Below are 19,650 nucleotides of genomic sequence, written 5' to 3' on the forward strand. Positions count from 1 at the left end.
TGGAACATTGGTGGTACAAAATGGCTACAAAATAATACTTAAAATACTATTCTTATTTATTTTTGTTCCACAACAAATTCAACTTGCTTTGAATTTGAAGATTGGAGTATGAAGATATTGATGTCAGGAGATCCCTAGAGACCCACAAGATAAAACATCAAGGGGTCTACAGGCATAATCTAGAAATAGTGAGATGTACGCCTTGGGAGAAAGTGTAAGGGCAAATTTGTGGGTTCAGATCCAACGTAAGATTTAAATGTTGAAATGCTGGTGCAGTACTGAAAAAATGCTGTCTGCTATAGATGGAAAAGATGTTAAACGGAGTATGGACTTTAGGAGTAAAGATAATGTATTACAAAATAATAGTTAGTACACTGTTACTGTTCTCTGCAGTTTTAAGAACCATACTTTATAAAGCAAGTTTAAAGTGACAGAAATGAAAACAGACAGTGCAGGAGAAACTCGGCAGGTCTGGCAGCTGCTTTAGAAAGAGAACCAAAGTTAATATTTCAAGCCTGGTACAACTTTTTTGGCAGCAGAAGCGTCATATCAGACTTGAAATATTAATTCTGTTTCTCTCTTCACTGATGCTGCCAGGTATACTGAGCTTATCCAGCGCTTTCTGCCTTTATTTCAGATCTCCAGTATCGGCAGTACTTTTCTTTATTTAAAGTGATAGAGACTGGACAATGTAGAATCGCCAGTTTGTTACCAGGCATGGGAAACTAGTTATGATACACATTTGGGAGGAGCAGAGTCAGTATTATCTTATATACAGGTATGGAAGAGAAAAGAAGACACCAGACAAAGAAGTGATGAAATAGAAACTGTTTAGTCAAATGGTTTGATGAACAGTACAAATAATGAACTAACATTTGTCGACTGTTCCAACAAAACAGCATAGATGCCTCCAATAAGTAGCTGTGTAGATGAATGTACAAATTAAAACAAAGTTACAGAGCACTTCTTTTCAATTGGTCGTGTTGAGGTAGTCTGGTTGACTGATGTAAAAGATGTGCAAACTTAACAATGGTGGAACCCAAACTGTGTCAATGCAGTTGAATTATTTACATGATTATATATTAAAACTATGTACATGTGTTCTATTTACAGGACAGGTGGCTGAGCTTTGGGAGGATCCATCATTCAAGTGGTCTCCCACTGGGTTGCACTGTGCATTTGGCAGTACTTCAGTCACAGGAGAGGATGCTGCTGGCAGCACCACCCCAGTCGACTGGGCTTCAGGGGACTTGAGAGAGCTTTGAACAGCAACATCACGGAGCTGAGGGGTAGAGGCCTGGTGGTCTCGCACCAGGGTCCTGAGCAGGCTGACCAGACAGCCAACTTGCTCTGTGAATTGTGCCCAACCAAACTGCATTATAGTATGCGATCTTGTCATGTCACTGTGCATCTGGGTATATCCAGTCTGCACAGTGATGTGGAAGTTCTGCACTGCCTCATGAAGGAGGTGAATGGTCTGTTCCAGCATCTGTTGGGTGTGTGCAGGAGGTGCTTCAGGGACAGCATCTCTCAACTGTGGCTGGCGTGTCCCTTGATCTTCCGCGGTGGACCCTCCGGCTTGCATTGTACAATCCAGGAGAGGTCCCTTGGAAGCTCCAGCCACAGGAGTCAGGTCCTCCTGCCATTCCACAGTACAGCCTGAGGTGTGGTGTTCTGATTCTGGGTCTTGTGGCATTGTGGCACTTTCCTCACGGTCAGACTTATCATCGTTTTCCTCAGAAGCATCGTCATCTTTGAAAATGTTGATGAGTCCTTCAAGTGACTCAGTGCTGGTTGATGTGAGAGACTCATCTGTGAAGACATAAGAGGTTGCTTTTAATGTTTGGTTTGGGGTTACGTAGCAAGTTGAGATTTTGTTTTCACAATCAGACTGTTGCAGACGACAGAGTACCACTGACGCTTCTCCAATTCTGTTTCCCTCTCCACTCCTCTCCTGAAAGCAGTGACTCCAGCCAGGCAGCGGTCCAATGGGCACCATTATCCCTTTGGCCACCTGCCCACCAAACTATCTTCCACACGCAAGTCTAGGCTGTAAGATTTGGTAGGCAATCTGACCAAAAGAAATATCATAGTCAAGCCCAAATCTGTCCTCAGCCCCACATCCACACATGCACGCACGCGTGCGCACACACACACATGCACACACACACACACATACAGACATACACAGACACACACACGCACACACTGCCTAGCAGGAGTCACTGAATGTCGATCAGGAGTGGGAACCATGGCTGATTTTTGTCTTTTTTAAATCCCTCCCTAGACCAGGGACACTAAGGCCAATCATAGTGCCCTCCACCCCCAGCTCCCCCTAGCTGCCCCTGGCTGAGATCAGCTAACTCAGCACAGACCAAGGGTCAAACCTGGGACCTTCCAGGCCTGTATGGCTCAGTACCACACGAGGAGGTGTGCTCAACAACTGAACCATCAGGACAGCATAAAAGTGCCACTTAACAAAGAACTTACTGCAGGCACAGCAAACGATTATGTAGTCGGGGCGTTACATCTAAGGATCTACAAGACCCTATGGAATCATTGCTAGCATGCATATTAGCGATGACTAATGGATAGGGCTATGGTGTTAGTATTTATTTATTTCTAACTAAAACAGACAGCAGACATTATTTACATGACTTACCAGATTCAGTGATGGGCTCTGGCGTAGTGGCGGTCTCATCGGTGCCTTGCTGGTTGAAAGTTGAACTAGCGGTTTCTCGATTCAAGGGAGATATTTCGCTAGGTGCCCTGCTGTCCTGTGCAGTTGGTTTGCGTTTCCTAGTGTGTTGCTGCTTAGCCTCGCAACCCCTTTTTGTTTTTTTTAAAAGTTCATTATCTCGTTTGCGACAGCCGTTTGCAGTTTGGGGCACTTTTTTTGCTCAAATTTATTAACTCTCCTGTCAGTGACGGCTCAGTGGCCTCTTGATGGTCCTCTGTTGTCGTTAACACAGTCTTGGTGTCAAAAAAATGCATGCTTCATTTTTTTTTTGTACAGTGTAAACCAGCAATGACAAAGCTCCATTTCACCAAAACCGCGGTCTTCTGGATCGCAACTCTCCCATCATTTTTAACTTTTATTCTTGCTTTAGTGAGCTGATTTCATAATTTAACTGACATGTTAAGTGTGAAATATTTACATCTGACTAGACAGTTTAATTTAGTTTTAAGCTCACTCAGACCTGGGGATAGAAGTAACCTTTCCAAAAGCCTTGAAATTTAACTGATCAAAAATAACACTGAACCCCATCGTTCCAATCATCATTCATGTCTATAGATAACACCATGTTTTCATCATTCTAATCTGTTACCATATATCTCTCTCCTTGTTCAGTGCTTCAACAGTCAAAACGCTCCAGTTGATTATTCCAGTAGATTAACAAGTCAGCAAGTTTGATTGGTTCTTACTCCTTGTAGGCAGGTTCTTCTATTTCCTTCATGCTTATACAAAGACCTTTGCCAAAGCCACCTGTACTATAGCTATCTGTACTATCAACTGGTAGCATTTCCAAAATCAGTGCCTACCCCAGCAACTAGAAGGATGCATGGGAACATCAACAAAGCACAAACCATTTTGACTTGACCATATCACCAATCCTTTGTGGCTGCTCTATAAAAATGTTGGAAAACCCTAATACGAGAGTATTATGAGAGCTTCTTTACCACGTAGTCTGAAGCGGTTCAGGAAGATGTTTCACCACCATCATCTTGAGCCACTGGCAATATGTTACACAGACTCAGGGACAGAGGCCACAGGACCTGGTGCTGCTCATGGCCCCTACCTGAGCACAGGGAGCTTGGGGCTTTGATCAATGGTCTCTGATATACCCCCATGTCCTGGGCCCTGACGGAGCACCTTTGCCACCCTAATAAGGAATTACAAAAATATACCAATTCCTTCAGTACTTTTTCTGTCTTATAAAACAAACATCTTGCCAACTCTTAGCCTATTTTTCTGCTCTGAGGGAAATTTAACTGCATTAACCTCTCATTGTAAACTCATGACTAAAGAGTCTACACAGTTATTTGTCTCCAGTAAATCACCTCCAATGTTCTTTCACATGAGTATAGGATAAAACTGAACATGAGAGGGTAAACAGATTTATACAAAATTTATAATACAGTACATTTGACCTAACTGATTACACCCATGATAATACTCCACAAAAGCCTCTTCCTGTGCACTTTGCTCAGCTCATTTAGGCATTTTCTCTTTTTTTTTCACCTTCACATGTTTGTCCAGCTTTTTAAATGCATCAAGACATTCACTTTAGATCTTTCATAGGGTAGTGAGTTTCATATTCTCACTGCTCCCTGTTTGAAGAAGTTCTCAATTGCTTATTGACTATCTTATATTTGCAGCGCCTAGTTTTAGTCTCCTCAAGAACATGTCCCCCTGTTTGCCCTATCAAACCCTTTCACAATCTTAAAGATCTTTAACAGGTCAGCTCTAATTCTTACCTTTTCTGGAAGAGACACATAGATAGGGAATAGAGGGATACAGACCATGTGGGATAAGTTTAGAATGGCATCTTGAGTGGCACAGACATAGTGGGCCAAAGGGCCTGTTCTTGCACTGCAGTGTTATATGTAAGAGAACTCCAGCTTGCTCAGTCTTTCTTGACCAGTATAACCTCACAGTTTGGTATCATCTGTAAAAGTTTTTTTTGCACCTTCTACAATGTCACAACATTCTTTTTAAAACATGGAAACCAGAACTATGCAAGTTTCGCCAAGTGTGGCCCAACGAAAGTACTGTATAAGTTTAATAAAACTCTGGTTTTCAATGCAATCCCATTAACCCAAGTGTTTTGTTTTTAAAGATCTTATCAATCTGCATCAGTACTTTTAGTGATTTGGGTGAGACTTACTGGATGCACCATGGATTAGAGGTAGGGTTATAAGTCTTCAGTCCACTTATATCACTTGTCAGTGTAACTTCATTGTCTTGTGCTCTGTGGACATACTCATACAACCTCTCATTTTGATTTCAACTACTACTGTCCCAAATGATAATGTGATATGAATTTTAAGTCCAGGTTTCAGTGCAGAAAATTTACAGAACCAAAGTCAGAGTGGGTAGGCAGAAAATTGTCACGTGAACCACGAAATGTAGAGAATGTAACGTGGAGTAAGGATAAAGGAAGATGGCAGAGGGAACATTGAGCAAAAGGACCTTTATTCTGTACCTAACTTGGAAGACATGCTAGATTAGTGTGTAGTTTTTACTTCTTATTTTGACTAATTCTTTCTTATTACTGCCAGCTTTCAAACATCTTCCCTTCTCTAACTTCTCTTCCTTCTTCAATGTGCACATTTAAAGCCCAATTATTACCTAACCAGTTTTTGGGTTGTTCTAATCCCTTCCTTTGTTTTAACTTTGGAAATGTCCTGTCTTGACATATCACTTGGGCTTGTCAATTATAGAAAAAAATCGAAAGGGATGTTGTGAAACTTGAAAGGCTTCAGAAAAGATTTACAAGGATGTTGCCAGGGTTGGAGTGTTTAATCTATAGGGAGAGGCTGAATAGGCTGGGGTATTTTCCCTGGAGTGTCAGAAGCTGAGGGGTGACCTTATAGAGGTTTATAAAATCATGAGGGGCATGGATATGGTGAATAGCCAAGGTCTTTTCCCTGTTTGGGGGTGTCAAAGCTAGAGACCATAGGTTTCAGGTGGGAGGGGAAAGATTTAAAAGGGACCTAAGAGTCAGCTTCTTCACGCATAGTATACATGTATAGAGTGATTGCCAGTGGAAGTGGTGGAGGCTGGTACAATTACAAAATTTAAAAGGCATCTGGATAGGTATATGAATAGCAAGACTTTAGAGGGACATGGGCCAAATGCTGGCAAATGGGACTAGATTAAGTTAGGATGTCTGGTCAGCATGGATGAGTTGGACCAAAGGGTCTGCTTCCATGCTGTACAGCTCTATGGCTCTATGACCCTATGACCCTATGGGCAAAACTTCCTTTGTGCAATTTCCAAAATCTACCATTTTCAAATCAGCAACCCTGATATTCTTTCTAACTGATACATATTGGAAACTGGGATGAATGCTGTCAATTGTTATACTTCATATCATCAGAATCTGCAAAATCAACAGTATTTTGATATATGGTTCCAAAAAGTCTTTAAACAAAGGAACCTTCATGTTCTCAATCTGAACAGAATTTCAACCATGGCCCACGAAAAAAAAATCTATCTTCAACACCAATCTGCAACCAAGTTCACTGATAAACTAAAAATATTATCATTCAATATGGTTTGAAAGGATGCTTGAGATCTAATGGAATGGGGGAAAAGGTGACGGATATATTAGCTAAGAGATAATTGGGGGGTATGAACTGGTTGTGCAGATAGGGGAAATTAGTAAGAGGGGCATGAGAGTTTTATGGAGTGTGGTCAACTGAAATAAAATTCTCATGAAAAGTGTGGACTCGTTCAGAAACATTAATTTTCTCATGTATAACATTGATAGGAGAAGGTTGTATCAAAAAGTAAATCAAATTCGGGGTATGATTACCCATTCTGCTTTCTAAAAATGAGCCTCATGACTTGTGGAAGAATGAAGTTTCAATGTGGTGTTTGGTTACTTCTTTACCAAAGAGGAAACAAGGAAACAAGACATGGCCTGAACACTTTGTTCCTGTAAGATGCATAAGAAGTATATGTTTTGATTTTGGAATTGGAATCTGATGATTCAAATATGGATTAAGGTTTGGACAAATTGTGAATGTTAATGGACAAAATTTACCAAAGGGATGATTTATTAACTGCTTCTAACGGGTGATCAGGTTATGACAAATTTAGAAAGACTGAGGAAAAGTACATAATGGAATGCAGTAGATTGAATTTCTGCAGGATTGCAGACAATCAGTGCTGGCATTCAAGATATTGGACTGCGCCAAAGTATCAGGTGTGAACAGACTTCTAATCCTGAGATAAATTAGTGACCGAACATACACTTTTAGAAAAAGTGTTGTGACCATTAAAAAGAATTCCTCAGGTCTTATTCAAAGTATCATTAATGCCTTGAACTTTCCTAAACAGTACAATACAGTATTCAAAACTTGACATGGAACCTAAGATTCAGAGGAAGGTGATAGGGATATGAATCAAAGAGAGTGCGCCTTGGATTTGTCAAAAGAAGGTTCAGCCCAGAGTCTTTCAATTGTGCAGTGTTGGACTGTGGATGCACATCCTCAGTGCATAGAATAGACAGACTAAAACGTTACTTTGATAATAAGGATCAGGACAAAGTTAAAAAAAATTGAGAGTTCGACCAATTTCAGATTTGGGAATGATAACTCACTAAAATCTTTGAAAAGGGTGGCCATTCTATGTAAAATAGACAGAAGGAATCATTTTATTGGTACAAATGTAATATACTGAGAAATACTATTGTTTTTAAGTAGACTATTAATGAAGTGAAACTGGATATAGAAAATGACAAAGTTATTGTATTTGAAAAATCTGTGAATTTGCAATTCACACAATTGGGACTCTGTTGTCTTCTTGTAAGGAAACATAATCTCTCCACGAAAAAAATTAAAGAAGTGTTATTGAGATTAGTGGGCAGAAAATTAGAAAAAAAGTTAATTGTGTTAAAATTACATTGGCAATTTGTCCATTCATCCTCAAAGTTTAAAAATTCCAGTAAAGGACGCAGGAATAACTAATATGAAGTGCGATAAGCTCATAGAAGAGATGAGTCAGATGTGAGATTTGTAAGAAATACTGAAGGATACATCATGATCTATAGAAAGTCTATCCTTAGCGAGAAATTTCAGTGAAGTAGTGATTATGGATTAAATGATATGGAACAAAAAATCATTTTCTATTTTGTAGATGTAGCAATGAGATTTTATCGGTCAACAATACATAGTAAAGGTAAGAACATAATTGTGGATAAGGTAATGGAGAAGTGGTTAGGGACTGGATTTGGCCCAGTGACACAATTTATCTCACTGATAATGGTGGTGGGGACTGGGGAGAATGTCCTAATGATTAATTTAAAGATATATGTGTGAATATGAATATAATAGTTATAAATATAGCAGCAGACAGCCCTTTTATTAATGGGGTACATGAATGGAGCCATGCAGTAACAGACAAAACAGTTCATAAAATTTGGCAGATCAGCCAAACTGTAAATTATCATTTGCAGTCACTTAGGCTGTCCACACTAGGGGAATTTCTTTGTAGATGGTTGGAGGATATGGTCCATATCAGTTAGTTTTTGGTAGGGATTCTAAAGTTCCATTAGTAATAAGTGATCAACCTCCAGCTTAAGAAGGGGCTGTATATTTTCACAACATTTGAATGCACTGCATGCAGGAAGGAAGCCAGTCTCCTAAAGAAATTGGTGAGCTTTAAGATATAGGGTATTATATAAGATATTAGAAACCAATTTCAATCAGGGAGATAGGTGTTTTTTGTAAGAGAGACAGTATTAAAGAATGGAGAGGTCAGGGGAACATTATTGGTCAAGACAAAAAACAAACACCGAGTACAAGAACCAGGATGTGTTTGAGTACACTTTCAAGTTTGCTTGAAGTAAAAAGATGGAACGCAAGAAAACGCAGTGTAAGCTCAAACAAAGAGTCTGGGAGTGAACAGACCCTTAGAAAGAGATCACAAACCATTGAAATGAATCCTATGAATAAGAGATTGAGGTCGAACAGTAGCTGCCCAGAAAGAGATCAAAGACCAGATAGAGGATGTTGTTGAACTAAACAAGAAATACTACCAGGATCAGGAGCCTGTGAGATTTGGAAGTCCCAGTGGCCACAAACAAACTGCAAGATAAATTGATAAAAAAATCCCAGCACAAGAACTATAAAGCCGGAGAGAATTTGGGATGTATGTAGAGTTGCCAGATGGGGGACTATAATCCCTGTTACTTTGGTGGAAATGCATGGAAAAGGTGTCTCCTGAAGTGACTTGTGGAATAAGGTTTTGATGAAAACCTAGGAAACTAAGATGCAAGAATAGAATCACTGATGAAAAAAGAAGCAATTTTGAAAATTTTCTAGCCATTAGTCATACATGCTTGGAAGCATAGATCATTTGATATTAAAGCGCATTTCTGCAAGGAGATCAGCTCAATAGGGATGTGTTTCTTTGACCTCCAAAAGAGGACATGAGCAGTGGGAACATTCTGGAAGTTAAATAAATGTGTATATGGCTTAAATGATACCCCTAGATTTTGGCACTTCCCAGTAATATATGTCATATTAAAATTGGGCTATCTTCAGTTTAAAGCAGATCCTGCATGTTTTACTAGCACTATTAGGGGTAACTTCCAAGCATCTTTATGATGCATGTAGATGACTTTTTTGTGGGATGAAGCAACAAATTTGAAAATGTTGTCACAAATAGGCTTAAAGCAGAATTCAAACTTGGAAGTCAGGCTTCTGGGGCTTTTAAGTACATTTGGATTAGACATCAAGCAGAAGGATCAAGCAATCATTGATCAGCAATCTTATTTGGAAAATATTAGCTCCCATTGCTGTTAGTCAGAGTAGGCCTCGCAAAAAGATGCAGTGACTTCCAAAACTGAAGGGGAAGGAATGCAAAGTCTAATTGGACAGCTGAATTGGCTGGGCACCAAATGAAGTTGCGAAGTATTAGAGCTGAGTACAATCCAAGGTGGAATGTATTATTTGGGCAAACAAAATGTTGAAAAATTTAAAAAGAGCACTATTTTTACATTTCCATCATTGGGAAATGCCAGTAACATGAAACTTATTGGTTTTAGTGATTATTCTAATGCAAACCTCTGTGATGGCTTCTTAAGTACAGGAGGGTTTATAATTTCTTTTATGAGAAAGGAGAGCAAATGTTATCCTTTAGCTTGGGAGGTTGGGAGTATTTAAAAATACCTTAGCAGCTGAAATGTTCACACTTGGTGAGACAGCAGATATAGTACTTTTCTTGGCGGAAGTATTGAAAGGAATTCTAAAATCGGATATAGTTGCAAAACCATTGAGTGCTACATTGATAACAAGTCACAATGGAATAACTTACACTCAGTATGTATGAATGAAAAAAAGACTGGGGATTGATTTTTGCAGTTTTAAACAAGAACTGGAGAATACAGAAATCTTCAAATTGAAAGGGGTGGATAGAAGCAGTCAGCGATCTGAATGTTTGTAAAGAAAAGAGAAAGCTTTCAGAAATTGTCAGACATAATTGGAAAAGAATGCTTGGATGTTCATGTGCAAAGGAGGAGAACTGGAATAATATATTGTCATTTTGTATGTTTTATTTGTTTTTTATTATTATACTGTCAATAGATTAATTTAAAAAGAAAATGGATGTGATATTATTTAATATAGTTTGAAGGGATATATGAGACCTAATAGAATGAGGGAACAGCGGATGGATATATTCATTTAAGGGTTAATTGAGTATGAATTGGTTGTATGAATATCAGGAGCTAGTAATCAGTGGAGTATAATTTTATGAAGTCTGATTAACTTAAATAAAGCTCTCATTTAAAGTGTGGACTTGGACTATGTTCAAAAACATTTATCTTCTAATGTATAACATAACTACATCTTTAGAACCACAAGAAGACATTTCAATTTTATATGTTGCCTTATTAGATCAACATTCATTGCACTTAAACGCACTTTGCTAAATTGATGAGTGCACATCAAACGATAATTTGCTTGATGGTAAGTTGTACTCTCAAACAAATACTAACACATTTTACATTCAGTTCCATGACATCATTCCTTCTCTCATTCATTCAATTTCTGTCTCTTTCCTCCTTCTGGTTTGAAAATGTTAACTCCCTACTGGTCTACGATATACTTTTTTCTCTGATACCTCAACCATGTGATCATTCTTCTTGTGAGAGCCAGAACATTGAATTTGGTACACTGTTTAACTGAAGTAGATATCATAGTGGAACCTGATCTGTTCTTGCCTGATATTCACACATGCAGAATAACAAATTGTAAACTTTGGTCAGGATTCAATTTTTTCTCTTCTAGCCTCGGGTAAAAATGGAAGTTGAGAACTACCACCAGTCCTTGTGATATAAGTTAACTTAGCACATACCAGAGTTCAGAACCTGGGACCTTCCTTGTTTATGGCTAACCCACTCAGTGAATAAGCAGTTGAATCATTACAGGTGTACATGGGCTGACAATTAAGATAGTCTTTCCTGCAAGAGTGAGTTTCATAAAACGCGCTCAGTAAGATGCAGTTTACATGCAGAGATTTTAACCCTTTCACTGTGTCACACACTTGCAGTTTGCTCACTATCCACTCAGATTTAGATTGTACTGAATAGCAGGCATTCTTTCTCCAGTATAGCACATCTGCTTTAATTCCTCCTCTTCCATATTTTAGAGGATCTAACATATAATGCATCATTGTGGAAATAAACAAAAGGGCAGCTTAATAATTAATCTGAGATGTTTCATGAACCTCGGACTAAGGTTGGACATTGGGGAGCAACAGGATGTGGCCAACTCAGTTGCTAACTGTATAAGCAAAGGGTGTTCAAAACATTCTCCAATTAATTGAACTTGGGAGAGGGTTTGTGGGTTCTGGTTAATAGATGACATATTCCATGGTGATTTGATTTTGGGGCAAGAAAATGTTCAGTTGTAAGACCACTTCTGGATGTAAAAAGGAGGAAGGGAGAGGGAAGAGTCAGAAAAAAAGAGAGAAGAGGGAAGGAAAGGGAGGGAAAGGGATGGAAAAAAGAAAGAGGAGGAGGAAAGGGGGCTTCAGCATTTTTGTTGCAAGGAAGAGTCTTCAGCTAGCAAATCTGCTGATAGAGAGCAGTTTATATTCATAGAGATCCTCAGCCTCAATGGCAGGATAAAATCATCAATTCAGAGGTCTGAGATCCATCAGGGGACACTCACTGCAAGGATATTAAAATCTGTGTTGGCTCAGCCACATTCAGTGGATGGATAATGGCTGTATCTCCAAAGCTAAATTGGTCACAACCCGCTGGACATCCATATCTCTGCTACAAAACTACCTGCAAGCAAAATATGAAGGTAGTAGATATTGAAACATGCAACTGGGAGACAATGTTAACTGCTTGACCTCTGGAGCCTGAATGATTACAAGGGTATTGGGTGAGACCAGGTAAGAAGGGGAGTTTGGTTGGTCAAGAAGAGAGCCCCAGAGGAAACAGAGGTCAGTCAATTCTGCACTTTCTCAATCCATTGTCTTAATCTGTCGCAAATGTAATCCAGGCTGCTATGCAGCAGTGGGGTTCCTAAGCCGTACTGTGTGATATTTAACACATCATTGACTATCATGGTTAAAACCATCATTTCATGAGTTGGAAGGCTGTCAAGATATTAACTTACAATCTACTAAGACAAGGAGAGCTTAATTTGCTCTATGATCCCAATGGATAAGGTATTTATGCAGTCCCATCCTGACTTGAGGGAAAGCTATTTCAACTTCTTAGCTTGTTGGGGAGTGTGGATTTGATTCATTCCTTAACTTTAGAAAATCAGGATTTCACTGGTTTCCTGATTTCTTGAGTGGAGCTACTAGTTCACTTCTAAACTGATTAGGTGAAGGGAGTTCTTCTGACAAGAAGCATGGGTGATTCTCTGATGCACAGGGATTGTGTAAGAGGAACAAGCTCTGTATCTACATGGACGTGCAGATGACATTTGGAATTAGACTCTTAAAGTGATTTTCATTCTGTTACAGTAGATGAACCTTCCACCTGGCCTGGGTCCCTTGTATCTAACAGCAGTGTAATCCAGAACTATCTGTGATAAATCAGGATGTGCATCCAACTTCACATAGTTATTAGTCTTGACTACAACCAGTATCATTAACAGAACCTCTGCCATTCAGTCAATCAGTGAAAGGGTTAATTCTGACAGTATTTTGCAATGATAATAAACTATCTCCTGACCTTTCTTCCTCATTCCGTCCTCCAGTTCTGGCTTTCGGCTAACTGTCACCACCTTCATCAGCAGGTTATTCCCTCCCTGTCGTATCATGGAAACCACTTGCTTGTGTCCGACCTTCACTACGTTGACATTGTTTACCTGCAAAGGAAGATAAATGTAGTTCAGACCATGACCCTTTCACATTCTGGAAAGTATGCGTGCAGTAAAATAGCTCATTGAAACAAAAAGGAGTCAAGCACAAGGAACACAACTGAAGGATTAGGGAGATACAAAGGATTACAGCTGAAGGAAACACTGATGACCATGTCCACTCTCAGAATGTGCTGGAATATGGGTCGCATTTGTTAACAGCTGAAAGGAGGCAAGGTAAGTCTTTGTATCCAGCATGGACGTTTCAAGATTGAAAGTAGTAAGCACTGCTAATTGTTGACTGATGACAATAGCCCTTTCACACATTGGTGGATCTGCCTTGTTTCCAGTATCTCGTATTTCAAATTTAATAGATAAAGATTTAAGAGTGCCTAGAGTAACCATTTGCTACTGATCCAGATCAGCTCCTGGGTAATGGAATAGTCAGTGTGTTCTTGCATTGCACCTGGTAATAAATGTGAGTATTAAGCAACCATTCAATGCTTCCCATCATAATTTTATTTTCCACTGACTTCCAGCAGTCAGAGTGAAATATGGGTAAATCCTCTTTAAATGACACTAGGAGTTCATGCTGTTGAAGCAGTATGTATAAATGGGATCACCTCAACAAAAGACAGAAGGATTCAGGGCACAAGGGAAGTGTGAGATTCCCAGTAATCACTAGACTATAACCTGCACTTCATGAATTATTTTATACTGAAATGATGGGGAGGAGGATCCTTGGGTTTGACACCACATTCATCTGTGGTGGCAGAGGTAAGAGAGAACTTGGACTTAACTTTCAATTTAGGAGTGAGCCTGGCTGCAGGACAACACTGCGTCCTCACCAGGAGAGGTCTTTGGTCTGGGGAGATACTTAGTTGGGGAATTAGTTGGCCCAATGGATATCTCTCTAGGGAAAACAGACAAAGTCCACAAAAGGCCAGTAGTGGAGCCCAGAGCTCAAAGCACTGGCTGTAAAAGAGGCTGAGTCTGGAGCCGAGAACACAGGCCTGAAGAAGGAGGGGATAGAATCAGAAGTCTAAAAAAAAGAGAGGAACAAATATAGCACAGAGCAGGAGCCGAAATCTGTGACTGGTCTGTTGCTGCATTTAGAACTCAGGGCCATGAATAGGGCAAACTGAAAACTTTGAAAATGGCTAGAAAACTAGAAATTGCAGTGTAGTGAGTGAAAAAACCTGGGCAGACCATCTAGACAACACTTTAAGAGGCCACAAGATTCCATCGTATCTGGGAGACAAAGCAATCTGGCTAAGGCAGTAATAGGGAATTAGCAGTAAGAACTATACCGACTGAACTCTGTCATCAGCTGATTAGAGATTAAACATTCTAAGTGGTCTCCTGGGGGATTTGGAATGTTGGCCCCAAATGTTCATTGTAAATAGTTTGTTTCTCTGAGATATGTTTTTGCATTAATATTTTATTACGACTTGTTGTCCGTGGAATAAAAGATTCCTGTATTAAAACTTTACTTCAGTCTGTGTGCTCGAATCCAACATACACAACAATCAACAAATAAGTAGCTTTTCAGATGTAAACTTTCCTTTGTTTAGACAAGGCATTCTCAAACATTTAATACTTACAAACTTAATAATAGGAGCATGAACAAGCCATTTGGCCCCTCAATCCGCCACATCATTTAATAAGGTCATGGCTGATCTGATTGTAACAGCAACTTTGTATTCCTGTCTATCCCTGATAACATTTCAGCCCCATGCTTAACAAAAAACTATCTACCTCTGCCTTAAAAGTATTCGAAGTCTCTGCTTCACACCTTTTCAGGAAGAGCGATACAAACATTCATGACTGTCTGAGAGGAAAAAATGTGCACCTCCTCTGTTTTAAATGGGAAATCCATGATTTTTAATCAGTTAAAGTTTAACAATTTTTAGAAGTTTAATCTAGTTCTACATTCATCATAAGAAGAACATCTTCTTCACATCTGCCCTGTTAAGATCCCACAGCATCTTAAATATTTTAATTAAGTCACCATTTCCTCTTTTAAACTCCAGCAGATACCACATAGCCTGTCCAAACTTTCCTCCCAATTCAACCTGTGCTTTCCAGGTATTACCCCAGTAAACCTTCTTTGAATTGCTTTCAGTGCATTTATATCTTTCTGTAAATAAGGGCCCAGATTTCCTGAGGAGTCAGGTTTCCTGCAGTGTAGATGGGATTTGCGCATAAGGATCCAGCAGAATCCCCAACATAGCAGATCCCAAGGGAATTGCCTGGGAAATTGAGGATTCCACTGGGCAACTCTGCTTTGCCTGGAACCTTCCAAAAGCATCCATTTAAAATGGAGAATTTAGAGCTTTCCAGTAAACGTCACTCATAACTTGCCAAATATGCCCTCAACTACACCTACCCTAGAATTGCTGGCAGACTCAACAGCCCCTATACCCTGGGACCCAACATTTTCTTCAGCATTGTCAAACATGATACATCCCCCAACCAAAGAATCTCACACCATCTGCAGCCAGACCTGGCATTTTACCTACCTGGTCCTCCCCTGCCCATATCCCTCTGACACCCCTCTCAAATCCTGAACCCACAGCCCCCTCAACTCCTGGGGACCCTCCCTGCTGCAGGTCTTGACTGGAATGACACTCCCAGGATCCTTTTGGATCAATCCCATAAGATACAGGAGTGCAATTAGGCCTATCAGCCTTTCAAGTCATTCAATCATGGCTGATAATGTTTCTCAGCCCCATTCTCCTGCCTTCTCCCCGTACCCTTTGATTCCCTTACCAATCAAGAACCTATCTATCTTGTGTCTTAAAGACAGTCAATGACTTAGCCTCCACAGCCTTCCATGGTAAAGAGTTCCACAGATTAACCACCCTCTGGCTGAAGAAATGTCTCCTCATCTCAGTTCTAAAGGGTCATCCCTTCGCTTTGAGGCTGTGCCCTCAGGTCCTAATCTCTCCTACTCGTGAAAACATTTCCTCCATGTCCACTTCATCCAGGACTCTCAGTGTTCTGTCAGTTGAGATCAGATTGCCCCTCACTCTTCTAAACTCTGAGTACAGACCCAGAGTCCTCAACCACTTCTCATGTGACAGGCCCTTCATCCCTGAGATCTTTCTTGTGAATCTCTTCTGGATTCCCTCCAAAGTCAGTATATCCTTCCTTAGATGCGGGGCCCAAAATTGCTCACAAAATTCCAAATGCAGTCTGATCAGAGCCTTACACAGCCTCAACAGTACTTTCCTGCTTTTATATTCTAGGCCTTTCAAGATGAATGCCAATATTGCATTTACCTTCCTAACAGACAAATGAACGTGCATGTTAACCTTAAGATAATCCTGAACTAGGACTTGTAAGTCCCTTTGCGCTTTGGATTTGTGTAGCCTTTCCCCATTTAGAAAATAGTTTGAACCTCTATTCTTCCAACCAAAGTACACAGCCACATTGTACTCCATCTGCCACTTCTTTGCCCATTCTCCTAGCTAGCTTTAAGCTATAAAACCATTAAGTTCTCCTTATTCATTTACGGGATGAGGGCGTTGCTGGCTAGGCAGCATTTATTGCCCATTCCTATTGCCTAGAGGGCAGCTAAGAGTCAACCACATTGCTGTGGGTCTGGAGTCACATGTAGGCCAGACCAGGTAAGGATGGCAGTTTCCTTCCTTAAAGGACATTAGTGATCCAGATGGGTTTTTCCTGACAATTGACAATGGATTCGTGGTCATCGTTAGACTGTTAATTCCAGATATTTATTGAATTCAAATTCCACCATCTGCCGCGTTGGGATTCGAACCCAGGTGCCCAGAACATTGTCTGGGTCTCTGGATTAACACTCCAATGATAATACCACTATTGTTGAGTTTCTCTATGCCCACTATTTAGTATAAAGCCGTATCCACAGCTCTAGTCATGTGATTCACCAGGTCCCTGCGTGATTCAGGTAGAGTCTGTCCCATTGGAACAGTTCCCTCCTTCCACAGTACTGGTGCCAATATCCCATGAATTCAAACCTATTTCTCTCACACCAATCTTTGAGCCATAACTTTAGTTGATTCCAATTTTTTGTTTGATCTCATTTGATCCCATTCCCCCCACAGTCACCCACCCCCTCCAGTACCTTACACCTCCCTGACCCCCAGGATCTGACATCCTATCTTCCGCCACCATAGCTGAAACCCCTTGCCCCACTACTGATCCGATACCCTCCCCCTCTCCCATAGGGACCCAACACCCTTTCACTCAACACCCACCTCACCAGGTCTGCCCCAGTCCCTCTGCTGCTGACCTTGACAACGCCCCTGCTGCCAACCCTTAACCCAAGCAACAGTCACATAGTCACCAGCCCAACCCAAAGCCACCCCCACTCTGCACCCTTCCTTGCAACCTGTACCTGATACCTCCAGATCCCAGCACCCTCCCCTTTACCCCGGTACCTGATACCCCCTGTATGCCCAGAACCCAAATGTCATCCCCCACCACTGGATACAAAAATTTTCTCCTCAGAATCTAATACTCTGTCCCCTCTCCATCTGGGACCTGAAATCTCCACTGGACCTGACACCTCCCTCAATGCCCAAGACCCAGCACCCCCATCACCAGACCCAAACTCCCCTCTATCTCTGGGACCTGACACTCCTAGCCACCTGACCCGTCTCCCACTCCTGCCGTAAGAACCAACATCTCTCTGCCACTCCCACAGCCCTGACTAGCTCTCCACTGCCCTCTTCACTTAGACAATATTGGAAGCACTCTCAGCTGCTGGACCCGACAACTCCTCTGCCATTCTTTACCCCTTGACACCCCATGTGCTGCCCTGGTAATTGACATCCTGCATTCTGTGGGAGCTTATGCAGTCCACCCATTGTGGCACTGACCACCCCTCCCCATTGCCTGCCCCAACACTGCTCCTCTGAGACTTGACATCTGCCCTGCCCCACCTGACCTGCCATCCATCGTTTGCCCTTACCCAACCTGATATCTCCTGCTCAACCTGACCTCCTCTAAACACTCAATCACTCATCTGGGCTACTTGCCACCTTGCACCTTAGCACCCTACTTATCTGGCATCCCGACCACCTTGCACTTTATCCCTGTCCCACCTGGAACCCGAAACCCTACGCATCTGACACCCTGCCTACCCGGCATTCTTCCCACCTGGTACCCTACATACTTGGCACTCTACCCTCCTATCACCCTTACCTTATGCGCTCACCCTTTCACAGAAGCTGCCAAAGTGACTGTGATGTTGGACCCAGAGATCACCAATATGGAAATTGACTGTTGTGAAAAGGGTGGTGTAGTTTGCTTTCCCCGATTATGCCCCACTATGAGGGACCTGTCGGCTTTAAATTATGGCTTTGTATTTCTGAAGTAGCCCTGTCAGAAATGTGGAGTTCTTTCTTAATATAATGTAAGAGCAGAATAGTGATCTGTGAGACTTTGCCACCTCTCCAGAAGTCTGGATATATGAAGAGTACATGACATCTAAAGCTAGGTAAAGGTGGAGAGGTAGCATTGTTAATCAAGGATAAAATTTGTGAATAAGGTAGAGATGACCTTAGTTCAGAAAATCAGGATGTTGAATCATATTGGACGGAGATTAGGAATTGTGGAGGAAAGAAATCAATAGCAAGAGTGGGCTACATGCCCCCCAGCTGTACCCACAATTAGGAAGAAATATTGAGTGCTTGTGATAAAGGGAGGGAATAAACAGGGGTGACTTTTATCTATATATAAACTGAAAAAAAATCATATTATCTTGATGAGGAATTCATAGAAGGCTACTGGGATAGTTCCTTAAAGCAATACATTTTGGAACTGACCAGATAGCAGGTTATAGTAAACTTGATATTATGCGATGTGACAGGATTAATTATTCACCCCAGAGTTAAGGCATACTTAGGTAGCATTGCCCACAATATGATTGAATTTTACGTCCAATTCTAAAGGAAAAAGATTGGGTCTAAGACTAGAGTTCTAACCTAAATAAGGGTATGAAATGAATTGAGATATTATGCTGGGGGGAAATTAATAAAGAGACATTAGCAGACATTTAAGGATATTTAAGAGTACTCAGAATAATGTTTTCCTGCTATATAGAGAAATTCGTAAGGGAGGATCCACCATCAATGGTTAACTAAAGAAGGTGGCCAAAGCATCAAATTTGAGGGAAAAGCTTTTATCTGTGCAAAGATGAGTGGCATGTTAGATGACTGGTCAGAATATAAAGGACAGTGGAGAATAACTAAAAGTTAAATCAGGAAGAAGAAATTACAGTATGAAAATAAGTTGGCTACAAATATAAAAAATGGATAGCAAGAGTTTCAACAGTTATTTATGAAGGAAAAGTGTGTGTAGAGTGAGCATTGGTCTTCTGGAGGGTGAGAATGCAGTGTTAATAGATGATTTAAAAAAAGGTAGAAAAAGTGAACAAAATTTTGCTTATGCAGAAAACCATTACAATAACAATTATAAATCAAGAGGTGGAAGGGAGAGAGGAATTTAGCGAGTTTCTCAACTTAATCCACAATTACAATCACTAAGCAACTATTACCAGGCAAGGTGATGGAGCTGCAGGCTGACAAGTTTAACCCAGTTCAGATG

General features: G+C 40.7%; 2 protein-coding genes across 2 annotated transcripts in view; both read right to left on the reverse strand.

Annotated features, from left to right (window-relative positions):
• shank3a (SH3 and multiple ankyrin repeat domains 3a) overlaps nt 1–19,650 on the reverse strand; it is an 886,564-nt gene that overhangs the window by 141,147 nt on the left and 725,767 nt on the right. Inside the window, exon 20 of the mRNA XM_048610479.1 lies at nt 12,930–13,065. Coding sequence (XP_048466436.1) covers nt 12,930–13,065 — 136 coding nt within the window. The remainder of the gene's footprint in view (nt 1–12,929; nt 13,066–19,650) is intronic.
• On the reverse strand, nt 914–3,065 carry LOC109924046. The gene is made up of 2 exons (XM_020524066.2): nt 2,663–3,065; nt 914–1,812 (listed from the first exon to the last, which is right to left on the reverse strand). The coding sequence occupies exon 2, from the start codon at nt 1,694–1,696 to the stop codon at nt 1,076–1,078; it is 621 nt and encodes a 206-aa protein (XP_020379655.2). The 5' UTR covers nt 1,697–1,812; nt 2,663–3,065; the 3' UTR covers nt 914–1,075.

Source organism: Rhincodon typus, chromosome 22 (genome assembly GCF_021869965.1).
Source record: "Rhincodon typus isolate 14 chromosome 22, sRhiTyp1.1, whole genome shotgun sequence".
NCBI classification, from domain to species: domain Eukaryota; kingdom Metazoa; phylum Chordata; class Chondrichthyes; order Orectolobiformes; family Rhincodontidae; genus Rhincodon; species Rhincodon typus.

Coding starts and splice junctions, on each gene's coding strand:
- LOC109924046 (XM_020524066.2), bottom strand. CDS start 1,696: ATGCCACAAGACCCAGAATCAGAACACCACACCTCAGGCTGTACTGTG.